The 22,579-nt window shown below is 44.1% G+C and overlaps 1 protein-coding gene across 2 annotated transcripts in view; it reads left to right on the top strand.

Annotated features, from left to right (window-relative positions):
• Positions 1-22,579, top strand: part of Grhl2 (grainyhead like transcription factor 2) — a 123,228-nt gene that overhangs the window by 74,895 nt on the left and 25,754 nt on the right. For both annotated transcript variants that reach the window (XM_055626749.1, XM_055626747.1), the window contains exons 9-11: positions 13,863-14,021; positions 21,920-22,007; positions 22,364-22,503. In XM_055626749.1, coding sequence (XP_055482724.1) covers positions 13,863-14,021; positions 21,920-22,007; positions 22,364-22,503 — 387 coding nt within the window. The remainder of the gene's footprint in view (positions 1-13,862; positions 14,022-21,919; positions 22,008-22,363; positions 22,504-22,579) is intronic.

Raw genomic sequence — 22,579 nt, 5'->3', positions numbered from 1 at the left:
GATGGCCAACCTTTGGGCAGAGTGCAGGGAATCTTATAAAGGAAGTGGGAGACAGTAAGATCTGGAGAGGACAGGAGCTCCACAAGGAGAGCAACAGAACCAGAAAATCTGAACACAGAGGTCTTTCCTGAGACATACTCCAACCAAGGACCATGCATGGAGATAACCTAGGACCCCTGCACAGATGTAGCCCATGGCAGTTCAGTCTCCAAGTGGGTTCCATAGTAATAGGAAGAGGGACTGTCTCTGACATGAACTGATTGGCCTGCTCTTTGATCACCTCCCCCTGAGGGGGGAGCAGCCTTACCAGAAGAAGAAGAAGACCAGAAGAAGACAATGCAGTCACTCCTGATGAGACCTAATAGAATAGGATCAGAAGGAACGAAAAGAAGACCTCCCCTATCAGTGGATTTGGGGAGGGGCATGCATGCAGAGGGGGGAGGAAGGAAGGGATTAGGATGGGAGAAGGGAGGGAACCACAGGGGGTATACAAAGTAAATAAAGTGTAATTAATAAAGAATTAAAAAATATTTCTCCTTCACCACCACTAAAGACGAGTCTATTACAGCTTTCTTTAGAAAATTTTTTGTTTACTGTCTATTATTAATGTGTCTCTCTGTGTGAGCCTGGGTGCACAGGAGCGAGGACATGCACGTAGAGCTCAGAGGACACTTTCCTGGAGTTGTATCTCTCTTTGTGCCTTGCTCTGAGTGCCTCTTGTCTCTGTCGCCCTCCACAGTCCTGTCTCTGCGTCCCATCCCTCAGGAGGACTGTGGGATTACAGACCACCAGCATACCGATATCTAGGTTGTGGGAACAGGTCTCAGCTTGCCAAGCTTGTGTGGCAAGTACTTTTGCCCACTAAGACATCCTGTTGGCCTTTCTTTTGACAAGTTTTAAAGAAAAACCTGTCAGGCTGTGGTGGTGCATGCCTTTAATCCCAGTACTGGGGAGGTAGAGGCAGACAGATATATTTACGAGTTTGAGGACATCCTGGTTTACAGAGCTAGTTCCAGGAGAGCCAGGGCTAAATGGTGAAACCCCATCTTGAAACAAACAAACAAACAAACAAACAAACAAACAAACAAAAGCAACCTAAAATAATTCAGTAATATTAAGCTGGCATAGTCGGGTATTCTTTGCTGCCTTTGGATTTAGTGTCTCTGCCTGTCAGGGTAGAACAAGGCTTCCTGTTTGATGCTGTCTGTCCTGTTTGCTTGAATACCTTCCACTAGCTGCAGTTAAGGACTTGGTGTGTCCCACTTATCCCTTTATTATTAGATTACCAGTGAATGTTCTTCCAGTCTCAGGAAGAGAGGTTCAGAGACACACGTCTGTATCAACAGATGTTTAGGATGCAACTGGATGTACAGGTCTAAGAGATGTCATGGAGGACATTTCTTTGCATCTCAGCTTCCAATTTGCATCCCAGTCCTGCAAGATTAGGTAGATGAAAGGGTGGATACTATCCTCACGCTCCTGTCCTACCCATCCTCATGGAAGCAAATCATCCATTACAATGAGAAAAAAAAAAAAAAAGAGCTAAAATTTTCCTTTTCTAATAATTGCAGAGTGCAACTTACATGGGCCCAGGAGGGAAGATGGGCATCAGCTTTGCCTCCTCAGCAAAGCGGTTTAAGTGACTCTCCCTGCTTGGCCACAGGCCCCATGTTTAACATCCTCAGCCCCACAGCAGCCGGTCCCCAGAAAAGCTGGTGTGCTGTTTTAACACTTCAGAGCCCAGAGCTTTCCTTATCCTTATGCCCTGGAGCATTAACTTGTTTGTATCATAAAAACTATTGTTAATCCCATGACTCAGGAGGCAGAGGCCAGGTGGATCTCTGTGATTTGAGTCCAGCCTGGTCCACATAGTGAGTTTCAGGATAGCCAGGAATACACAGACCCTGTCTTGAAAAACCAAAAAGAACTACCACCACCAACAATAACAAAACCCCAAACCATTGACCAGAATGGACGTAGCTACTACTTAAGATGTTTTGCTCTCTTCAGCTGAGTGCTTGCATGTGTGTAGACTAACTCAACATCAACAATCTCTGTTGAATGTGTTTGTACGTGACCACTCACACATGCGTGCTCTGAGTAGCCTAACATTAGTGGGGCTTTCTACACTATACACACTCAAGAGCAGCATTCCCCAAGACTGCAGTTCTGAGGTATTTAATTGGGTTCTTTCTACCTTTAAACATTTATTCTCTATCTATTTACCTCTCTAGCTCTTTCTCTGGTATCCTGAAATTTATTTTCACATTTATGGGCTTGTGTTTTTCTTTTATACTTTTTCCTGTCATGAATAGTGGAGACTTTTTGATCTTTTCCTTTTGTTCAAAACCATGCAAGAGGCCCAGCATCTAACACACAAACAAAACTAAGATGGAGATTATTTCAGAGAAGATGAAGGTATGTGCAACTTAAGCAATCAAATAAGCAAACACACTGATAACCGTGTAAACTAGTACAAAGGGATCAGTTCCTCTAACTTGGTCTTCTTTATATGCTTTAAATGAGCAGGAGGGCCAGCAAGAGGGCTCAGTGGGTGATGACGTTTGCCACCAGTGTTGGTGGGAGAACTATCTTTGGAACCTACATGGCAGAGGAAAGAACTACTTCTACAAGTTGTTCTGACCTTCTCACACACCCCACAGGAAAGAGAGGAGGAGGAGGAATGGAGAGGGAGAGAGGATTTAGAATAAAAAGTTGTCTGTAAGCTTGTACCTGTATAAACACATCAGGTGATTGTGGCCATGGCGTACTGACATTTCCCCTGAGCCCTGCTTCCTTACTAGTCTAATTAATGTTAAGTATCTGAGTTTGCTCTAATATTTAAAAGATGTCATCTAAAGCTGAGGCTGTTTTTTGAGGACTGGTTGTTGAGATGGCTGGCTGATGACAACTGAAGATAAGAGGTCTTCATCCATCTGTAAATCTGTCTCTGAGGAAGACAAAAGCCAATGGGAAGCAGTGCCTAGCAGCACCTGTATTATAGGGCAAGTAGGCAGAGTCAGTGTGTAGAGATCTGAGGACCTGTGTCCTGTAGAGCAACTTCCCTTGTCTCTCCTCCTGTGTGTTGGTTTCTTCCTTCAGGTGCTCCTCTCTCAAGGCACAGCTAGTGGTGAGCAAGCCCTGCCCAGCCCCTGCATGTGAGCCAGGAATGGACAGTACAGCTTGGTAACAGCGCAGGTCTGATGGCAGTGACATTTCACTACAAGAAAGCAGTGAACTGGGGAGAACAGAGTTGTTTAATCTTGTACAATTTTATAGTTACTTTAAGTGAGTGAGATTATGCTAATTAAAAGCTATCCTTAAAATCAGTACCTATCATGTCTCAGGTTTGCTATTTCTTTTCTTCCTTCTCTTTCATTTTTTCATTTTAATTTTTATTTGGGTGTGTGTGTTTGTATGCATTTCCCACAGAGGCCAAAAGAGGCTGTCAGATTCTCCTTGAACTGGAGTTATAGGCAGTTGTAAACCTCCAAACATGGGTACTAGGAACCAAGTTTGGATCCTCTGGAAGAGCATTGAATGCACTTAATTGCTGAGTCATTTTTCCAGCCTCATCTAGCTGTCTCTTTTCCAGTATTTTTTTCATCTGAGATGTCTCACAGGTGCTGTTGTTGAGACAAGCTTTCATGTAGCAGAGGCTGGCTGTGATCTCTTGATAATCCTGCCACCATTGCCCAGTGCTGGAATTACAGGCTTGTGCAATCACACCCTGCTTTATTGATGCTCTGTGCCAAGTACAGGGCTCTTAGAAAGCTAAACTTCTGAGTCGGGAGATGACTTAGTGGTTAAGAGCACGAGTTAGTCTTGTAGAGGACCCAAGTTCTCTTTCCAGCACTCACATGGTGGCTCACAACCATCTGTGACTCCAGCTTTGAGGGGTCTGATGCTTCTAAACTCGTAGAGTCTGGGCCATGCAAATAGTATACATACATACACACACACACACACACACACACACACACACACACACAGGCAAAACACTCCTGTTCATAGAATAAAATGCATAAATCTGAAAAGTAATTTACAAAAATCTAAACTTGGTAGTCATGGTGTACCTTCCTAGCGCATGCTTCTAAATGGACTCTCCCTTGAACTCTTCCTTGAACTCCTGGACACCAGAGGAGGGGACAAGATGTGCAAACATTGGTTTTTAGAATGCACAGAGAGAGCGAACGGACTGCCTAAAGGATGCCATTGTTCCGGGTGAGCAAGGCTCATAACTTTGCTGGTTCCGTACCCCACAGCATCAACAGGAAGTTGATGCCTTTCCTTAGGGAGCTTCTACGGCAGTTAAAAGATAATGCCGTTTGTGCAGAAGTTACCGTTCACTTAGACTAAGTTAGTATTTTGCTTAACTTAGGCCGATTTAAGCAGGTTATCTGATAGAGAATATTATAGGGCATCCCATGGTCTCGAAAGTAAAGAGAGCACTGGGAGAGGCTCCTGGGAGAGGTCTCAGAAGGATTGAGTTACACACAGCCAAGCAGGGCAAATGGCGTTTTTATGTGTTTGCTGGGGCGTGGTGTGGGCGGAGGGAGCTTTAAAAGGGAAAGACAAACATTTGCTGGAGTCTGTGGTATTGAACTTAAACAAAGCCTTGCCTTTGTTCCTCTTTTATAAGGTAAGGGCTGACAGGAAAACTGGAGCTAATGCTTGTGAACAAGGAGTAATCTTTGGATGGCATCTCACCGAAGATATCAGTTGATCTTTTGTTAGAGTGTGGAGTAGCCATGGTCTCTGCCCTGTATTCTACTTACGGCTCTGAACTTCACAGCTATAAACTATTGTGTTGTGCAGAGAATTGGATTACACACTTGGATTTCATGACATAATGGTGTGTGCTTGTGTGCACAATGACTAATATTTGTTCTGCAATTACTATATATCAGGCACCCTGCTAGGCCTTTATATGTATTATCCAATTATTCGTGTTTCTAAACAGGTGACAGCTTTCATCTGAGGAGTGAGTTGAAGTTAGTAGCTTACCTCAGTAACACAGCAAATGCACAACAGAGCCAAGCAAGCCTAGGCTGAGCACAGTCCTCCCATAGTGCTGCTCCATGTTGGGAGGACTGTGAAGGGACATCTCCACTCTCACGGCCAGGGAGACAATGGTGTATTTGAGGCAGCAGATGAGATACCAGTTTCGAGAGATGGGATTCCTGTCCAGGCACAGGTCCTGCTCTCAGAGAAGCTAAGACAGGCCTGGAACTAAGGTGAACTTCCAAGACTCTCGCCTCCACCTCCCAGCACTGGTATCACAGGCAGGAACCACTAAGGCATGGCTTTTTCTTCTCCACTTTCAGCTGGAGAAAACAACTTCAGCAGCAAATTTATGTTCCTGTGTACAGTTGTACACAAAAACCACACAGAAAGACATTCACCGTGGCATTGGTTATAAACTAAAAGCTGGAAACCGCCTAATGGGGGGAATTTCTCATTCTATATGTAAGAATTTTTAAAGAGACACAGCTATCAGATTTCATCATTATGTGGGAAAAGTGAGAATTGGGAATATGTGTTCTCTTCTGCCCCTTGCAGAATAGGACAGAACTCATATTTGCATAGTACACTGAGGTACTTGACTGAGGAACAAAGGCGGGAGAGTGTTTGCAGTTTTGCTTTTGGTGCCTTTTGAGTTTTGTATTGGATTGGAGCATTACAAAGTTTTTAGATCTGGGGATGTGGCTAAGTTGCTAGGCTGCTCACCGAGTATATGCAAAGCCCAGGTTTTGATCACCAGCTGCACACATACCAGGGACATATGAGGCCCTATCCAAAGAGGGTGTGATGGAGAGAAAGAGAGGACAAGAAAGCAAAACCACCAAAAAGTTGACTGAATTTACACTTAAATTCCCACAACAGGGAGCTTGTCAATGTGTGAAGCAGTCACTGTTAGGCAGTGTCCAAGGCCCTCCTCATCCTAGTATGCTGCTGTGTAAGATCCAATGGGGTGGCAGAGCTGAACAGTGACAAGTGGAGATGAATGGAGTCTCTTAGACATCCCTCCTGCTAAGTTCTGTGGAGAAGTAGACTTAATGACTTCTTTTTTTTTTTCCTTTCTTTCTTTCTTTCTTTCTTTCTTTCTTTCTTTCTTTCTTTCTTTCTTTCTTTCTTTCTTTTTTTTTTTTTTGGTGAGACAGGGTTTCTCTGTGTTGTTCTGGCTGTCTTGGAACTCACTATTTAGACTGGGATGTCCTTGAACTAAAAATCCCACCTTCCTCTGTGTCCCAGTGCTGGGATTAAAGGCATGCACCACCATGTCAGCCGATTTGATATTTTAAAAATAAATTTACCTTGATTTAATGTTTGTTTAATCATTGAGGCTTATAAACTGGAGTCATCTGAGGTTGGCTTTACAAACTCCCTGAGGAAAATCTGGCCAGGATAGGGTAGTGTCCCCCTGAAAGAGCGGGGGCGGGGGGCTGTGGTGCAGTAGAGCTACCTGAGCAGTGCACAGGGGTGGCCTGCTTGCCTGCTCTGGCTCTGAGGAAGAACAGTTACAAAGATGAGCATCATGGAGGTTGGCTGTGGGCAGTGTGGTGGGTGGCAAGGTTGGGGAAGCTCCTTACTTTTTCTTGCATGGCTCCTTTCTGGTTGAAAAGTATGGCCTCATTTAAATACCATAGCACCAAAGTGGGGATTGTTAGAGCTACTTAAAAGACAGGGTCTGCAAGGAGGGCTGGCTGGAGGAGCTTCTTTCCCTTCTTTCCTTCCTTCCTTCTTTCTTTCCTTCCTTCCTTCTTTCTTTCCTTCCTTCCTTCCTTCCTTCCTTCCTTCCTTCCTTCCTTCCTTCCTTCCTTCCCTCTCCCCTTCTCTTTCTTTCTTTTTTCATTCTTTCGTTCTCTCTCTGTTTTTGTTCAAGACTTTCACCCTGCTCTCAGCTGTAGAGAAAGCTGGCATCTTCTAACCCCTTCACTGCAGGTGACCCCACTTACCGCTTGCTTTAGAGGCTGTAGCCGAAGCCTCGGGCTCCCTGCGGAGCCCTGTGCCCTTTCACTACCAGCCTGTCTGGCCCAGGTTCATCTTATATTTTTAATGTTTCTCTCACCTACTCTGGAAGGGGTGTGAACCCTGCCACTCTGGAGCCCAACTGCTTTTCTCAGGTCTCACTGGGCCTCTTACTTGGTGCTGTGGCCCACATCTATTTGTCCCACTTGACCCATGACACACTGGCCCCAGGTCGGCTTCGGCACTGATTCCAGGGATCGCTGCATCCTGCAGCCTTTGTTCTTTCCCCTCTGTCTCTCTCTTATCCCTGATTCCTACAGGGAGTCTTCCCAGTTAAGCTCTTTCCTTCTTTGCAAGTTCTCATAGCAAGTATGGTTTGTATTGTTCAACTAATTATGCTTGTTCCACAACACTGACTAGAACTGGGCATGAGCAGTTCTCTTGTCCCGGGAGTAGGGCCTGCTGTTAGAGAGCCTCTGTGCTTCTCATCTGTAGCCCTTCCAAAGGGTGTAAGCATGTGTGGATAGGGAGGTGGTTAGATGGACGGACAGACAGACAATCATGCTGAGTATGTTGTTGATGCTTATCGTAGCTATACTGCTACCTCAGTCACTAGGTAGGTAAATGGGCACGCAGACGCGCTGTCAAGTAGCTTCAGAGGGTATGTCCGGTCAGCAGTGACCCACTGTGTGATCTTGACAACTTCAGCTACTCTGTCAGTCTCAGCTTCTAGGTACTATTATGAAAGCACGATTGTACATAAAGGAAAAATGCATATTTGGAAAAAAATTTATGTTTCTTAACTCATTGAGTAAATACTTGATGAGGAACCTAAGCCTGGCAGAATGAAGCTAACTTGAGACAGACAAATGGCCTTTTGGGCTTTTGCCGTCATGGAACAGGTAACTAAACACATTAAATTCAGATACTATTCAGTGTATGAAGAAAACAGAAAAGAGAAATGTGGTCAAGTATGCCTCTGGATGGGAAGGAGAGAAAAGTAACTCTGGCTTGTGTGTCTGAAGAGTTAGTATTGAACTGAAGTCTCAAAGGGGGTGGGGTGGTCATCCAGTGTGAATCTGCAGAGACAGCAGACCGCAGTGCCCTGAAATGGACCAGATTTGATGTGCTCTGAAAACAACAACAGAAAACACACTGGTGGTGGAAAAACAGAAAAACCATGGTAGGGTAGAATGTTAGAGCAACTCAAATGTTCATCTGTGTGTATTCAGACACACTTTGTAGCATGTGTAAAAAATAAATACATTGTAAGAATGAAAGATAAAACAAAAAAAAAAGAGAAATACAGTAATCATATCCACAAGTGCTGTATAGTCGGAGGCTTCAGGAAATCTTGAACAAAACAGCAAAGGGGCCTGAGAGCAGGTGTGGGGGCTGGTCTTGCCTTGCTATCCTCACCTCTGAGCACAATGCCAGCACAGGAGGATGCTTGTCACTGCTGGGTGAGTCACAGCTTGAAGTGAGCGACAGCTTGCATTTTATTATGTTCCTGCTTGGCTAGAGTTTACTCTTACTTTTTTGCCTGTTTCATTTGTCATTCTATCTGCACTCATGTGGAAGAAAAATGACAAAATGTAAGAAAGCTATCTAAAGGTCTTTAATAAGAACCAAGAACTAATCCCAGCACCTGGGAGGCAGAGGCAGAGGCAGGAGTTCTCTGAGTTCAGGACAGAGAACTATCTATCTAGTGTGTTCCAGGACAGCTAGAGCCACATAGTGAAATCCTGTCTAAGGAAGGAGAAGGGGAGAGAAGAAGGAGGAGGAGTGGGAGGAGGAGAGAGGGAGAAAGGGAAAGAAGGAGGGGGAGGAGAGGGAGGAAGAAAAAAGAGGAGAAAAATTGGCACCAACACATTTACTTATTTATATAAAATTTATATTATATATATATATTGTTTCTTGCTGCACACCCTACCTGTGGTTATTGTGATAAACCTGTGTGATTCCTTAGATGAGTTCTTTAGGATCCTGAGTATTAGGAAATACATTAATATATAAATAGCCTTTAGCCAGAAAGATAGTACAAGTACAAAATTCAATTTGTATGAAGTCAAATAAATCCATGACACTGAATCATGGTTGTGAGGATTTAGTTTTAAATCTTAAATTGCTTTCTAAATTAAATCAATTAAAGGTAGGGTTGACTGTTTCTATTGGAAAGCCCAAGAAACAGTGGAAATTAACAATGAGATCATGGGTTGGCTCTGAAGCTCCCTGCTGTGTTTATTTTAATAAACCATCTTATTTGCCTGGTGTGCAGCTGGGGTTGAGACCTCAGCAAAGTCACTTTTATGTTCGAAGCCACAAAAGGGGAATTGTCACTCACATGTAACAAATGATTTTATTTTTAAAAAGTCATATGCTTTAGACTGCTTTTTCTGGGGAAGGTGTCTAAAAAATTACCTGCTTCACTCTGAACACGTGAGGAAATTGAAATGGTGTCTATTATTTGCCTGACTGCACAAGATTTAATTAGTTTTCCTGAAGAAGGAAAAGTGTGCTTCTAGAATTAGAGGAATTCACCTGAGATTTGGGAAGGATGGAAACAGAGGCCTCACAATTGTGTGTAACTCAGGGACAGGTCAGCTATGTACCGGGTCCATCTGTTGTTTGCATAGCCTGAGCTCCTGTTGAAGCTAGAAAGAACTTTCTGTGCTTGACATTTAGATGAACATTCAGAGGGTGAAATCATGCTTTGTCCTCAGCTCTGCAACACATTTACATTGGGTTCTTTGTAGGTCAACTTAGGGGAAAGTTGCTCTTGTGTTTGCCCACTGCTGGTGGAGCTGTGGGACATGGTTGGGTTTGCGAAAAGAAACAAATGCTTATCAGCTCCTCGGCCAAGGTTTCAGTTAACAGCCTTCTGTGCCACCCCACCCCCACTTCCGTTAAAGTTCAACCACTTGGATTTTGAGTGTGGCACAGCCAGGCTGTGATTGATGCCATCAGGCCCAGACACTGCTTTCCAAGAGGTGGCCAGGAGAAGGAAGCGCTGCTGAGCCCAGCACAGCACCCTGCATGCCAGACTGACCCAAGAGATGCCAGCACAGAAGGCAGGCTCCTGAGGTTTACCTTTTATGGGATCAGGCTGCCTTGAGTCTGAGCCACTCTGGGCCTTCTGTGGAGACCTTTCTCTTTTAAGAGCATTAAATCTAAATATCTCCCTGTAGAACTCTATTGGCTTTTAAGGACCTTGTGTACAGGGTGATTGACTTTTATGGCTCCTCCAAGGATGACTGAGTCTATTTATTGCCAGTGAGCATCCGTTATCTCATTGGCTCTAGATGACTAGGCTACTTAAGTGGTCCTTGTAAATAGTCATGATCTGTTGCTCTAGCTCTCTTAGGTCAGACTTGAAGATGACAGAACATAATTAGCTTTTCTTCCTAGCTATCATTGACCCTCAGTGAATGACATGCAAATTAGCAAGCCAGTCATGTAGGAAATATCCACCAGAACATTGTCTTCTCTTCTACTAGGTAGACCTATAGATGGAATCTGGAGTGATGGTGGATTACATCAGGGAGATCTTTGTGAAATGCAGGGCCAGAATTAGGGACAACCACTAGTTCAGCAGAGTGACCATTTGATTTGCTGATACAAAACTGCATTCTGGCCTAGATCATCCCGGCAGCAATAGAACAAGTCAAGTGTTCCTAGAAAAGGACGCCTCCTTCCTGACCATCATCACAACAGTGGTCACGTTGCTACTGTAATCTTTAAGACACCAGCAGGTATCTCTCACCCCATCTCACCCCTGCCTTCTGTGGTTGCAGGGCACAGAGCTTGCATATTTGTGTTGCTGCAGCTTCAGGAAACTTAAGATGTTTGAAAACATTTGCTGCTTAAATGAATGTTAAATAAAATTTCTCTCATTTAGGGACTATCCAAAGCTGGAGGTAGCATTTTCTGTTACTGTGACTGTTATGGACAGACTATTTCTTCGCTGGAAGTTTGGAAGATGCCTCCTGCCTGCCGTAGTCTTTCTAGGCAGTCTTCATCACTCAGGCATTTGCGTCTTCAGTTGGTCTCACCCCCCCCCCCCCCCCCTTCTTTAGATTCTGTGAGGCCCCTGCACAAATCTAGAGTATCTGTGGCTTATGCTTCACTAGTTTCCTCCAGGCTGAGGACTTGGTTCTGCGGGACCTCTGCTCACGTCTCTCTTGTACTTGACCACTGTATGGTGGTCATTGCTGAGCACTGGTTGCATTCTCCTTGAATTGTTAGCTTCTGTCTCTCTTTCTAAGATCCTACACCATTTAATGCATTGTGTGCTTCACTGTGTGCTTCCATGGATACTTACAGACTGAATAAATGAATGAAAACAATGAATGAGTGAAATGAATGTATATATTTAAAAGTATCTTTTCTTTATTTTTATAATATATAACATGATATTACAGGGTATATATAAAGAGCAAGGTAGGGAAATTAAACTATGTATTATACAGTTATTCTTTCCCATCGTGCGTGCACTCGCCTATGCCTGTGTCTGTGTACAAAGCTGCTAAAATTTATTGTAGGGCATGGTGCCTCATGTAATTCCAGCTCTAGAGAGCCTTAATGAGGAGGATCACCACAAGTTTAATACTAGCCTGAGCTAAAGAGGGAGCTTCAAGTTTCAGGTAACCTTGAGCTGCCAAGGGGACCCTGTCTCAAAGGCAAACAGATGGGAAAACATCCAGTGTCTCTCAGAGTACCCACACGTTAGATCTCTAGACTTAAAATGAGACAGAGTGCCTTTAGTATTTGCTTTTGGGTTTTGGTTGGGAAGGTGGGAGCCAGTGGCACAGCTGGCAAAGTTGTTGTAATTAGCACATCATTGAAACTTGTCAAATGTCCTAGACACCCCTGATGGGCATAAGGAGGAGCTCACAGGTAAAAGGATGTGTGAAGAGATGAAGCACTGACAATTAGATGCCTGGTGGTGTAAATTACTAAAAGTCTACAGGGTATCAAACAGATCAGCCCGGTACCTAGGAAGAACTCTGTGGCCTTCATTTTCCTGCAGGGCAACTCTAGGCACTTTCACAGAGGCACAAAGGTTTTGACATCCATCAAAAGCCCACTTTTGATGGGATAACACTTTTGAAACTTTGTGTTACACATAATAATATATGTCCTGGTCCACCCCTGTCCCTGCTACCCTTCCTCCTAGTTCTTGTCAGTGTTCTTTGCTCATTCCAGTAAAAATCACTATTACATAGTGTTTATATTAGTTTGTGTCACAATGACCAGAACACCTGTTAGAAACAGCTTAGTGGAAGAAAGGTGTTTTGTTTTTCTTTATTTTCCCAGAGTTTCAGAAGGTCCCAGTGCATTGTGGGTGGGAGGCATCATGGCAAGAGTGTGTGGCAGGGGCTGTTCAGATCAAGGTGGACCAGAAGGCAGAGAGCATGCCAAGAGCCAGGGGCTGGCTATGTTATCTCAAAGGACCCAGAGACAGAGTTCCCAGCCAGGCCACTTCCTAAAGCTTTCATAGCCTCAAACAGCACTCATCTCTGGGGGAATTGTAGATGCAAACCATGAAAATGCCATCTTTTGGCTGTGACCCACCATTATGTAGAACAGGGTCATTTTTAGCTCATTTACACTCATCCTCTGTCTTTACCGATCCTTTATAGTGAAACTTGTTTTTTATTCTGTTAATCAAACAGAACTCTCAAAAACTGATTAGAGTTTCTATCCTGTTGGCATCATGTCATTTCTATTGTATGCTTTTTGTTTGTTTGTTTGTTTTTTAGCTTGAAGGTTTTAAAAGTTTTTCTATTGCATTTCCTGATGCCTCATGTTATAAGATGAGGATTTAGTTTGTTCAGAATCTTGCTATACTTCCCAGGTTGCACTGGTCCTCATGATCCTCCTGACTCAGCTCCCTGACTGCTGGATTACAGGTGTGTGCCACCACTTCCTGTTAACAGGAGGAGGTTTATGCTGTTATTTAATCCCTCCTGTTTCATTTCTTGCCTTTGCCAGCTCCTCTTCTTCAGTAATGTGGAATAGGTTAGCATTTAGATTTTCTTTTGCAGGGAGAGGGCTTGCAGGCACTTTAACGAGATCATTGAACATGGCAAGTATTGAGTGACGTGTATGAGGCCCCTTAGCTGGTTAATGCTACTAGAGGCTGAAGTCAGTGTCTGTTCTTTGCTAGGCATTGTGTTAGGTGCCAGGTCATATTAAATAATAAGAAATTATTCCAGACAGACCTCATGCTCCACAGTCAAGGAAGAAAGTTTTACAAAACATAACTGGGTTTCAATGCTGTGCTATTAAAAAAGAAGTGTTATCTAATTATTATTATTTTTTACCCTGCAGGTCAGAGGTTAGGGAAAGTTATAACTAGAAGTGTCAACTTCTTAGATTAATTGACTAATTTAGTATGCGGGTGTGCCTGAGTGTATGTATGTGTGCCATGTGCATCCAGGAGCATATAGAAGCAGAAGAGGATGTCAGATCCCTGGACCTGGAGTTACAACAGCTGTGAACCACCGTGTGGGTCCTGGAAGTCAGACCCTCGTCGTCTGCAAGAGTAGCAAGTGCTCTTAACTGCTGACACATTTCTGTAGCCCCAGAAGTGGCGATGTTAACATACCAAGAAAATAACTTAGTTAACTCATTTATAGTGATGTGCTTTCTAGACAGTCATTTAAATTGTCTATTTCAAGTTCAAATATCAAAGCAAATAGTTTAGAAGTTTACAGCCATATAATGTTTTGTGCATCTGGCAGGATTCTATGGGAGAGTATTGAATAATTATCAGTTGTCCTTATAGGTTTGTGTAGGATTTTCACTTCACATGCCTGCCTGCCTCCCTCTTTGAAGGTCCTCTGCATGGCAGTTTGTGAACTTTCTTCTTTTTCTGCCTCCTTCAGATTTTCATCACAGTGAATTGCTTGAGTACAGATTTCTCCTCCCAGAAGGGCGTGAAAGGACTTCCTTTGATGATTCAAATTGACACATACAGTTACAATAACCGCAGCAATAAACCCGTCCACAGAGCGTACTGCCAGATCAAGGTCTTCTGCGACAAGGTGAGTAAAGACAGTTTGTCAGAAAGGTTCTGTTATGGCTAGATGTTCTTTTTAATGACATTTCTCCCTTGTCGCTGTTCTTGGCCTACCACAGAGACATGGCAATCTTTTATTCTCAAGTCCTGTTAGATATTTAGAGAGTCACCAATCCACTGTCCTTTGTCTTGGCTCTTGTTGTTTTCTGCATTTTTACCATTAATTTAATGACTGGCATTGCCCTGGGGCTTAGTTCTCTCAGGCTGATAAAACAAAATACCTGAGGCTAGGTGGTGTGAGCAATAGAAATGTACTTTTTACGGAAACCTCAGCTCAGTGAGTTCAGTCCCTGTGAGGGTTGTCTTCCTGGCTGCCGGTAGGCATGTTCTTTCCTTGTGCTCCATGGAAGAAAAAGAGAAGAGCTCTTCTGTGTCTTTTCACAAGGACACTGTCACATCAGGGATCAGCCTCCTGACCTCAGCAGCGGTATGTAAGGGCTTCACTTCAGCACAGGTCGGGTGAAATGAGGGAACCTTCAGTTTCTGGCATACTGTGCTTTGGTCCAAGTATGCAGCTGAGGTGACAGATCTGGAATATCCGCTGTGTGTAGACACTACTCTAGAACACACATTGCAATCTTGGCCTTTTGTTGAGTTGCATGGGGCCTCACCTAGAACTTTCAGGACTAGAAACCTTGCCTACAAAATGAGTTCATTCTTTCTTACACAGCACACAGTGCTTTCGTCTCCATGATTGCTACTATAAACTTTAACAGAATAAGAAAGCTTCAACCCTGAAGGTCAGGAACAAGAGATGGTCACAGGTGTGAGCACGTGTACTGATCATTTGACAGCCTGTGTAAGGTCAGCCTCTGTGTGGGCAAGTAACGGAGCCTAAGGTACTCGTTGGAAAGCACCAAGGGGCCTTCTGAAGACAGGGTGTGAGGTGGGGCTGGGGGAAAAAATTCTAAAGACCCTAGCTGGCTGGTGTGTGCAAAGGGACTGACATTGCTATGTTGTTTTGCATGAGAAGTTACAATGTGAAGCCCAGATCTAAGGGGAAAACCCTGTTCTGGGCAAAACTGGTAAGAGTAAAATCAGCTGCTGGAGTGGGCAAACAGGTGGCCAGGAAAGAGAAGCACAAAAGAAAATTAAGATAGGAAGGGACACTCTCCTGGTTAGTTTTTTGCCACACAGCTGGAGAGTTTTCTTGTACGAGAAGGGCCAACCGAGAAAATTCCTCTAGCAGATTGGCATGTGTGTAAGTCTATGGAGCATTTTCTTGATTGATGGGTGATGTGGAAGGGCTTAGCTTACTGTGGGTAGTGCTAGCCCTGGGCAGGAGATCCTGGGTATATAAGAAAGCAAACTGAGCAAATCTTGAAGAGCAAGCCAGTATGAGACATTTCTTCATGGGCTCTGATTCTGTTCCTGCCTCCAGGTTCCTGCCTTGAGTTTCTCTCCCTCAGTGATGGCCTGCACCTGTAAGAGGAAGTACGCCCTTTGCTCTCCAGGTTGCTTTTGCTGTGGTCTTTATTGTAACAATAGAAAGCACACAGAAATATCTATCTATACTCTGTATTTATATACAGAGTAGGCCATATTATAAAACAGAAGACTAGGGGCTGGCTCAGTCCTAAAGAACACTTGCTGCTCTTGAAAAGTACTCAGATTCAGTTTCCAGTAACTGACAGCTTTACAGCCATTGGCAACTCCAGTTCCAAGGGATCTGGTACCCTCTTCTGGCCTCTGTGGGCACCAGGCACTCATGTGGTGCATATACACACGTGCAAACAAAACACTCCCCAAAATAAAATGAATAAACCTTAAAGCAACAGTAACAGTGCGCTTCTTTGTATTACTGTGTGAACATTTAAGAAGAGGGATTGTAGGTTACAAACCTCAGGGGAGAACTGTCCTGGCTTCTCATGTTGCCCAAAGTGACTCAGAAAATAGGTACCCCCAAAAATCAAAACAAAATAAAACAAAACAAAAAAACATTTCATTAAAAACAAGATTAAGGTCAGACCAACTTCCTTATGAACAATGAATGAACATCATGAAGCTACTACCACCCAGCAGATGAAAAATAGCCCAATATCTCAAAGTGAGCCAATGAATCTCGGTAACAGGAAGCTTGAAAACCATGCACATGAGAATAGACGTGTGCTTGAGCTCAGGCAAGAACTTGCAATAAAAGCAGAAGTATTCCAGAATGTACGAGAAGCAGCTAGTGACTGGGCCAGTGACAGGTCATAGGAGGTGCAGGTGGGAAAATAGTGCAGAATAGAAGGAAATTATGAAAGAAAGGAGTGAACATACCACAGACAAGAGCTAGAGATGACCGAATATTTGTAGAAAAGTGGTCATTGAGAAGAACAAACCAAAAACAACAACAACAACAACAAACAAACAAACTCCCAAGCAACAGAATACAACAAATGCAAAAATGGTACATCAGAACTGTGGGAGAGTGTTTATACCATGCTGGGGGAACTGGCTCAGGAAAACAATATGAAACAACAGCTATCAGATGGGCAGAGTGGCACACACCTTTTAACCCAGCACTAGGGAGGCAGAGGCAGGTGTGTCTCTGTAAGTTTGACCAGCCGTGTCTATGTAGTGTGTTCCAAGACAGCCAGTGAGACCCTGTCTTAGGGGGTTAAAAAAAGAAAGCATAGCTATCAGACTTTGAAAAGATGAAAACTATTCTTTGGGCATCTAATTAAAGGAAAATAAATAATTAGAAGTGAATAGGGATATTTTTATCATCAAAAGTTTCAACAGTAATACTATATCAGGAGAAAATAGTTATCTGAATAGAATAAAGTAAACCAAGGACTTTTTTTCTAACCAATTAACTCCAATGTAAAGAATATAGAAAAGCACAAACTTCAAATAAAACATAAACGACAATATAACATCCCAATTCTGGTGAATATTCCTTCTCCGTAAATCTAGTAGAGAACAAACTCTAGACATGGAATATGAAAGCACAGGTGCTATGCTGATGGAGGGCACACACTGATCTGTAAATCGGTGAGTGATGGGGGAGAGTGCAGACATGGAGCCATCAGGGTGGCCATACGATGACTACTGAAAAGCTCAGTAAACTGCAGGGAACTGGCTCAGTGGATAAGAGTACTTTTTATGTAAGCACAAGGCCCTAAATTTGAATCCTTACCACTAGTATAAAAATCTGGGCGTATTGCGTGTGCCTGTAACATTGGGATTGTTTCTGAGGCATGTGGGTGTCCAGCCACTCACTGTAGCTTAAATGTCAAACTTTAGGTTCAATGGGAGACCTGTCTCAAGGCAATAAGTCAGGGCATAATAGAGGAGGACATTCCAAATGCTTCTCTGGCCTCAGAACACACTGAAGGCCACTTGCACACAACACACATACACACAAGTGAGATAACAAAGGCGGTGTAATCTCACTGGCTGCTGATAGGTATGTACTGGTGACTACTTCAGATTAGATGATGGAGAAGAGAAAGGAAAAGAGGCCCAGAGCTAATTCCATGCTACCCTTCATTCTTAAATCTACAGCAGTCTGTTGTATTAAATTGTCTGTTATAGCAATGAAATAGCACAGGGAGGAATGTGTCCCTGTGAGCCGAGAGGAAATGGTTAAGAGAAGATAATAAAAGCCACTGGAATTGCACTGTAGGCACAGCTGTATAGCTTTTATAGAACCGAGGGACAGTTAGATAGCCTCCAGAGCCCAGAGGCCATTTGACGCAACACTCAGTGAGTACATAGACGTGGGTCAAAGGCACTTGGCTGGACTCACGCAGCAGAGGAGCTGGGTCCAGACATAGATCTGTCTCAGTTCAGACTCCTTGAATCAATAACTAACTTTATACACTGAATGTGAGAGTGACAACTGATCATTCAAAAAACCCAAAACTAAACAAACACACACACAAAACCCCAAACTTGTAGGGAGGAGAGTATTGCACTGTGGCTGTGAGCCTATGTCCTAGAGGAAAAGAGGCTTTAAGGGATAAAATGGGCTCATTATACCAGTTGTTTGCCACTTAAAAAAGAAAAAACCTATTTTCATTCAGTTAATTTTTCCTTTCAGTGAGAAAGGATGAGAAGGGGAATGTGTACATTCCCTACCTGCCCCAAAGCTTTGTTTTTAAAGTCACATGGCGGGGCCTTAGGCTAGAAAAAGGTGGTTGGAAAAACCATTTACTTGTGTGGCTATGATTTTAAACATTGAAAACCCAGAATGGATCACTCTCATGTACACTTTGCCAATAAGAAATGTCACATTCCTAATAGTTCCTGTTTTAAATGCCCTAATGAAGCATGATGGGTTGGCATTTTTTTCAAGCCGTGAGTGATGACGTAGGTTTCTGTATATTGCAGTGTTAAGCAGTGGGGAATGTCGAGAAACTCACATGAAGAGGAGCCTTAGGACCTTGCAGATGGGTTAGCTGTAGTGGCATCAGCTGCATCAAATTTGCCCTCTTAAAGAAATGGACTTCTTCCCTAAGTGTAGAAGTAATGTTTTCTGCAAGTTTTGGCCACAAGTACTCCTAGGAGATAAAGTGATGCAAGATCTTGGTGGAGGCAGATCTGTCTTTACTGAATGTGTAATGCTTTTTTGGCTCTTACTGAGATCACAGCTTTATTTAGAGATGAGAGGGACAGTTCCCCAAGAGTGTATAATGTGTTTCTAGTTCCTGAAAACTATACTGCACATAGATAATTTTTTTCCAAAAATACGCTTAATTCATTTTATGATCTTGTATAAAACCCCATATGTGGTAGCCACAACTGGAGCCTAGGTCCTCTGAATTCTGGTGAGGGTTTTCTCAAGATGGTCCATGAATTCCTGATGAGGTTATTTGATGAACACAGTCTTTCCCCAGAGGTTCCAGGATCAAGAAGCTGTAGGACTTGGAGATGGCATGAAAGGTGGCCTTGATGGAGTTGCCCAGGGCGGCAGTGCAGCCCTGGCTGATGTTGGCGGTCATTAATACTGGCCTTACATAGCAGCTTTCTGGACACAGGAGCAGAGATGATGCCAGTGCCTCTCGGTTGGGGGGACTCAGCAGCATGGAACCACAACTTCCTGTCACCCTGCATAGAACAATGTGGGGCTTGCCAATCTTGTTCCCCAACTAGCCTTTCCGCACAGAAAGAGTGGAAAGCTTGGCCAAGATGATAGCCCCTTGGGTTTTGATTGGCTATATCCTTGGACCACTTAACACCAGGGCCAATGTAACTATTCTAGTCCCCAATAGCAACTAAAGCCTTTAACTGGGTCCTCATTGCAGAATCTCATCTTTTGGGGATGCTCCCAGGAAAAAGCTGATGGTCTAGGATTCCTTAATGGATGGGGAGAAGAGGTAAATTGTCTCCAGGAACTCGATTTTCAAGTCCTTGACCAGGTGGCCCAGCTTGGTGACAGGGATCCACTCCTTGTCTTTGGCTTTACCTCCAGAAGCCTCACAGCATCTACTATAACCTCAGTTCCCAAGGCCACTGCCAAGTCCTCTGAAGAAGCTGTTGTGGCCTCCCAAGCCTGGGCCAGAGGTCTTCTGCACCATCCACTGTTTGCTGTTTTCCTGAAGAGGAGGATGATATAGATAATTCTTAAACAATTCTTTCTTGGCTATTCTCAGAAATAGCATAAATAAAACCATTCTTTAAAAGTAAAATTTCTTGGGCTGTCCCCATTTTTATTGGTTACTTTTCTCATGCTATGATAAAATGCCATATGGGTCCAGAGGGTTGAGTTTATCATGGCAGGTGAGGCATAGCGGTGTGAAAGTGAGCATGAAAGTAGGAGCAGGAAGATGAGATGCAGGCACAGCGCAGAGAGAGGAAATGGACTGAGGTTTAAACTCTCTCAAGCCCACCCCCAGTGATGTACTTTCTCCAGTGAGCCTGCCACCTTCCCAGGCATCACCACCAGCTGGGGACCAAGTGTTTGCACACCAGGCTCGTGGAGAATGTTCTCATTCAGGTCATTGCGCTATCTGTCTGAGGGAGCCGGCTAGCACTAGGCTAAAGCCTGTGACCAAAAGCAGCAGGTGGGAGAGGGGGCAGGGAGGGAGCTCACAGCAGGAACCTGGAGGCAGGAACTGAGGCTCTGGTTACGAGGAGAGCTGCCTACTGACCTGCCCTGCTCCTGCATACCCCCTCTCCCGGCTGGCTCAGCTTGCTTTCTTAGACCCAGGAGTCTGTGCCCCGCCCCACACCACTGCCAGCAGGCTGGGCCTTTTCTCATCCATCAAGAAAATGCTCCACAGGCATTTTCTCAGTTGAGGTTCTCTTCTATGACCTTAGCTTGTGTCAAGTTGATCAACAAACAAACAAAACAAAACAAAAACACAACAAACTAACCAGGGCAATATTCAGCATGATGAGTATTTTTCACATGACACTAATACTTAAAAATAACACAAAATTTGACAATGAAAAAAATAATTTGTATAATTTTGGGATGTGTCTTGAGTGAATTATAATTTATAGGGGTAGATAATACATATTTATATGAAATACTGAATTACACATAGCTTCCAACACATGGCAAAGTGCTCTGCATGCATCTAAGAAAAAAATATTGCCATTTCCCATTCCAAACTTGAAGTTAGTTTGAGCAAGGTGTTATTGGGGGCATTTAGAATTGATTTCTCTTTGTTTAAACACAAAGGCTCTACAAAAGTCTGGGTTATTTTGATGAGTTTTTGTGTAGCTGATGTATCTATATTTCTCCATGTTGTCCCTCTTGCTGTGGATTTCCATGATCTGTAAGTATCAATGACACCTCAAAATTTAATGTAAGATAGCCTAAGAGCCGCTAGTTCTTTGGTGGTTTTTGGTAGGAAAGGTGCATTGTGATTGTCTGAGTCCCGTCTATGGAAAACAGCAGTGGCCCATCCTTCAAGAACTCCCTCCGAAGCCAAGTCCCCACTGTACCCTGCTCTTGTCTGGCTTTCTGCTCTGAGTCAGTGAGACCAGTGAGGTCAGTGTGGCCAAGAGTGTGTTTGCTTTGTCTGAAGGGCGCAGTTGCTGGGTGCTTCATGCGGCGTCAAGGGAAGACACTGTTGACACGGACCTAGGAAGCAGGTTCGGCTTGGTGTCCTGTGAATGTCACCTGTGTAGGGCATTGTCAATTCATGGCGTGCTTGGATTCTGCTGAAGCCAGAATGGAGGAAGCTGTGCTGGATGCCTGTCTGGGATCAGGAGAGGAAAATAAGTTAAGAAATGGCCCAAAAGAAATATGAACAGCAAATGATGCTGACAGCAGGGGCAGCTGATCAGGTAGTGGAGCAGGAGAAGGCCTTGAATTTGGCTAATAAGAAGCCAAATTACAAAGAACAGGAGCACAGAAGTGAGTGAATGCATGTTTCTCCTATGTGGTAGAGTGAGCGCCATCTCCAAGCATACAGGGAAATATCGATAATTTCATGTGCAGAGTGATCCCGTATCTTTGTGTGGCTACAAAAATGCCCCCTTTATTTCTTCCTGTGATGATTTTTTGAAAAAATTCATAACGATAGGCAGAGGAAAACATGCCCCGGGAAGTGGCATTTGCCTGAAAGCTGTCTGTGCCTAGGAGCGGACGCCATGGGCCAGTGCTTAGGCTGTTCTATTAATAGCACTGAGCTACCTAGCAGGTAACACTGGGCCAGAGAACTCAGCCTGTTCTTTCCCCATGGATTCAAAAGTCAAGTTCATGGAGTAGGCATGAGACAGGAAGAGGCAGCAATCGGATGAACTGGCCTTACAGGTCAGAATGTAGCATGAAGATCTGTAAGTGTTCTCATTTCGCTGAGGCAGAGGCTTCCTGGCTTCCTCTTCCCATCCTAATGCTGTGTGTGTGAGAGAGAAAGAAAATGAGAATATTCTTTTATGCTCTGAAAACATACCTTGTTTGGTCTCTGTTTTCCCCATCAGGGAGCAGAAAGAAAAATCCGAGATGAAGAGAGAAAGCAGAATAGGAAGAAAGGGAAGGGCCAGGCCTCCCAAACCCAGTGCAACAACTGTAAGTCAACCTCTCCCCAATGCTGATTGTAGCCAGCAGGGTCCTTTGAAGAGACAGAAGAAGCTGGCCACAGGGGAAGGTACCAAGGCTCCATGTGTGGCCTGCAGGGGGAGCGTTGATATGGAAAGCAAACAGAAGTCCTCCGAGGGACACACAGGACAGCTGGAAGTGGAGGAGCCTTCCACCCGCATTGTACTTCCCAGAATCCCACGCTCTTTTTGTTTATTTGGGCCTGGGGAAGGGCATTTGAAGCATAATCTAGGCTGCTGGGAAAGCTTTGGGGGAGGATCATGGACTTGGCTGACAGTGTTGAGGTGTGCATAGCCCTGTTCTGTGGTTGTTGTGGTTTCGTGCAGCCTCTGACGGGAAGCTGGCCGCCATACCTTTACAGAAGAAAAGTGACATCACGTACTTCAAAACCATGCCTGACCTGCACTCGCAGCCCGTGCTCTTCATACCAGATGTCCACTTTGCCAACCTGCAGAGGACTGGACAGGTACTACTTTCGCTCACAGCCTCCTACTGCCCTCCACAGGGTGTGCTGGTGCGTAGGCAGAACAGGCCATAAAAAT

The sequence above is a fragment of the Psammomys obesus genome, unplaced genomic scaffold, assembly GCF_907164565.1.
Source record: "Psammomys obesus unplaced genomic scaffold, mPsaObe1.curated_primary_1811, whole genome shotgun sequence".
Lineage (NCBI taxonomy): Eukaryota > Metazoa > Chordata > Mammalia > Rodentia > Muridae > Psammomys > Psammomys obesus.
This window is presented reverse-complemented; position numbering and strand designations above follow the sequence as displayed.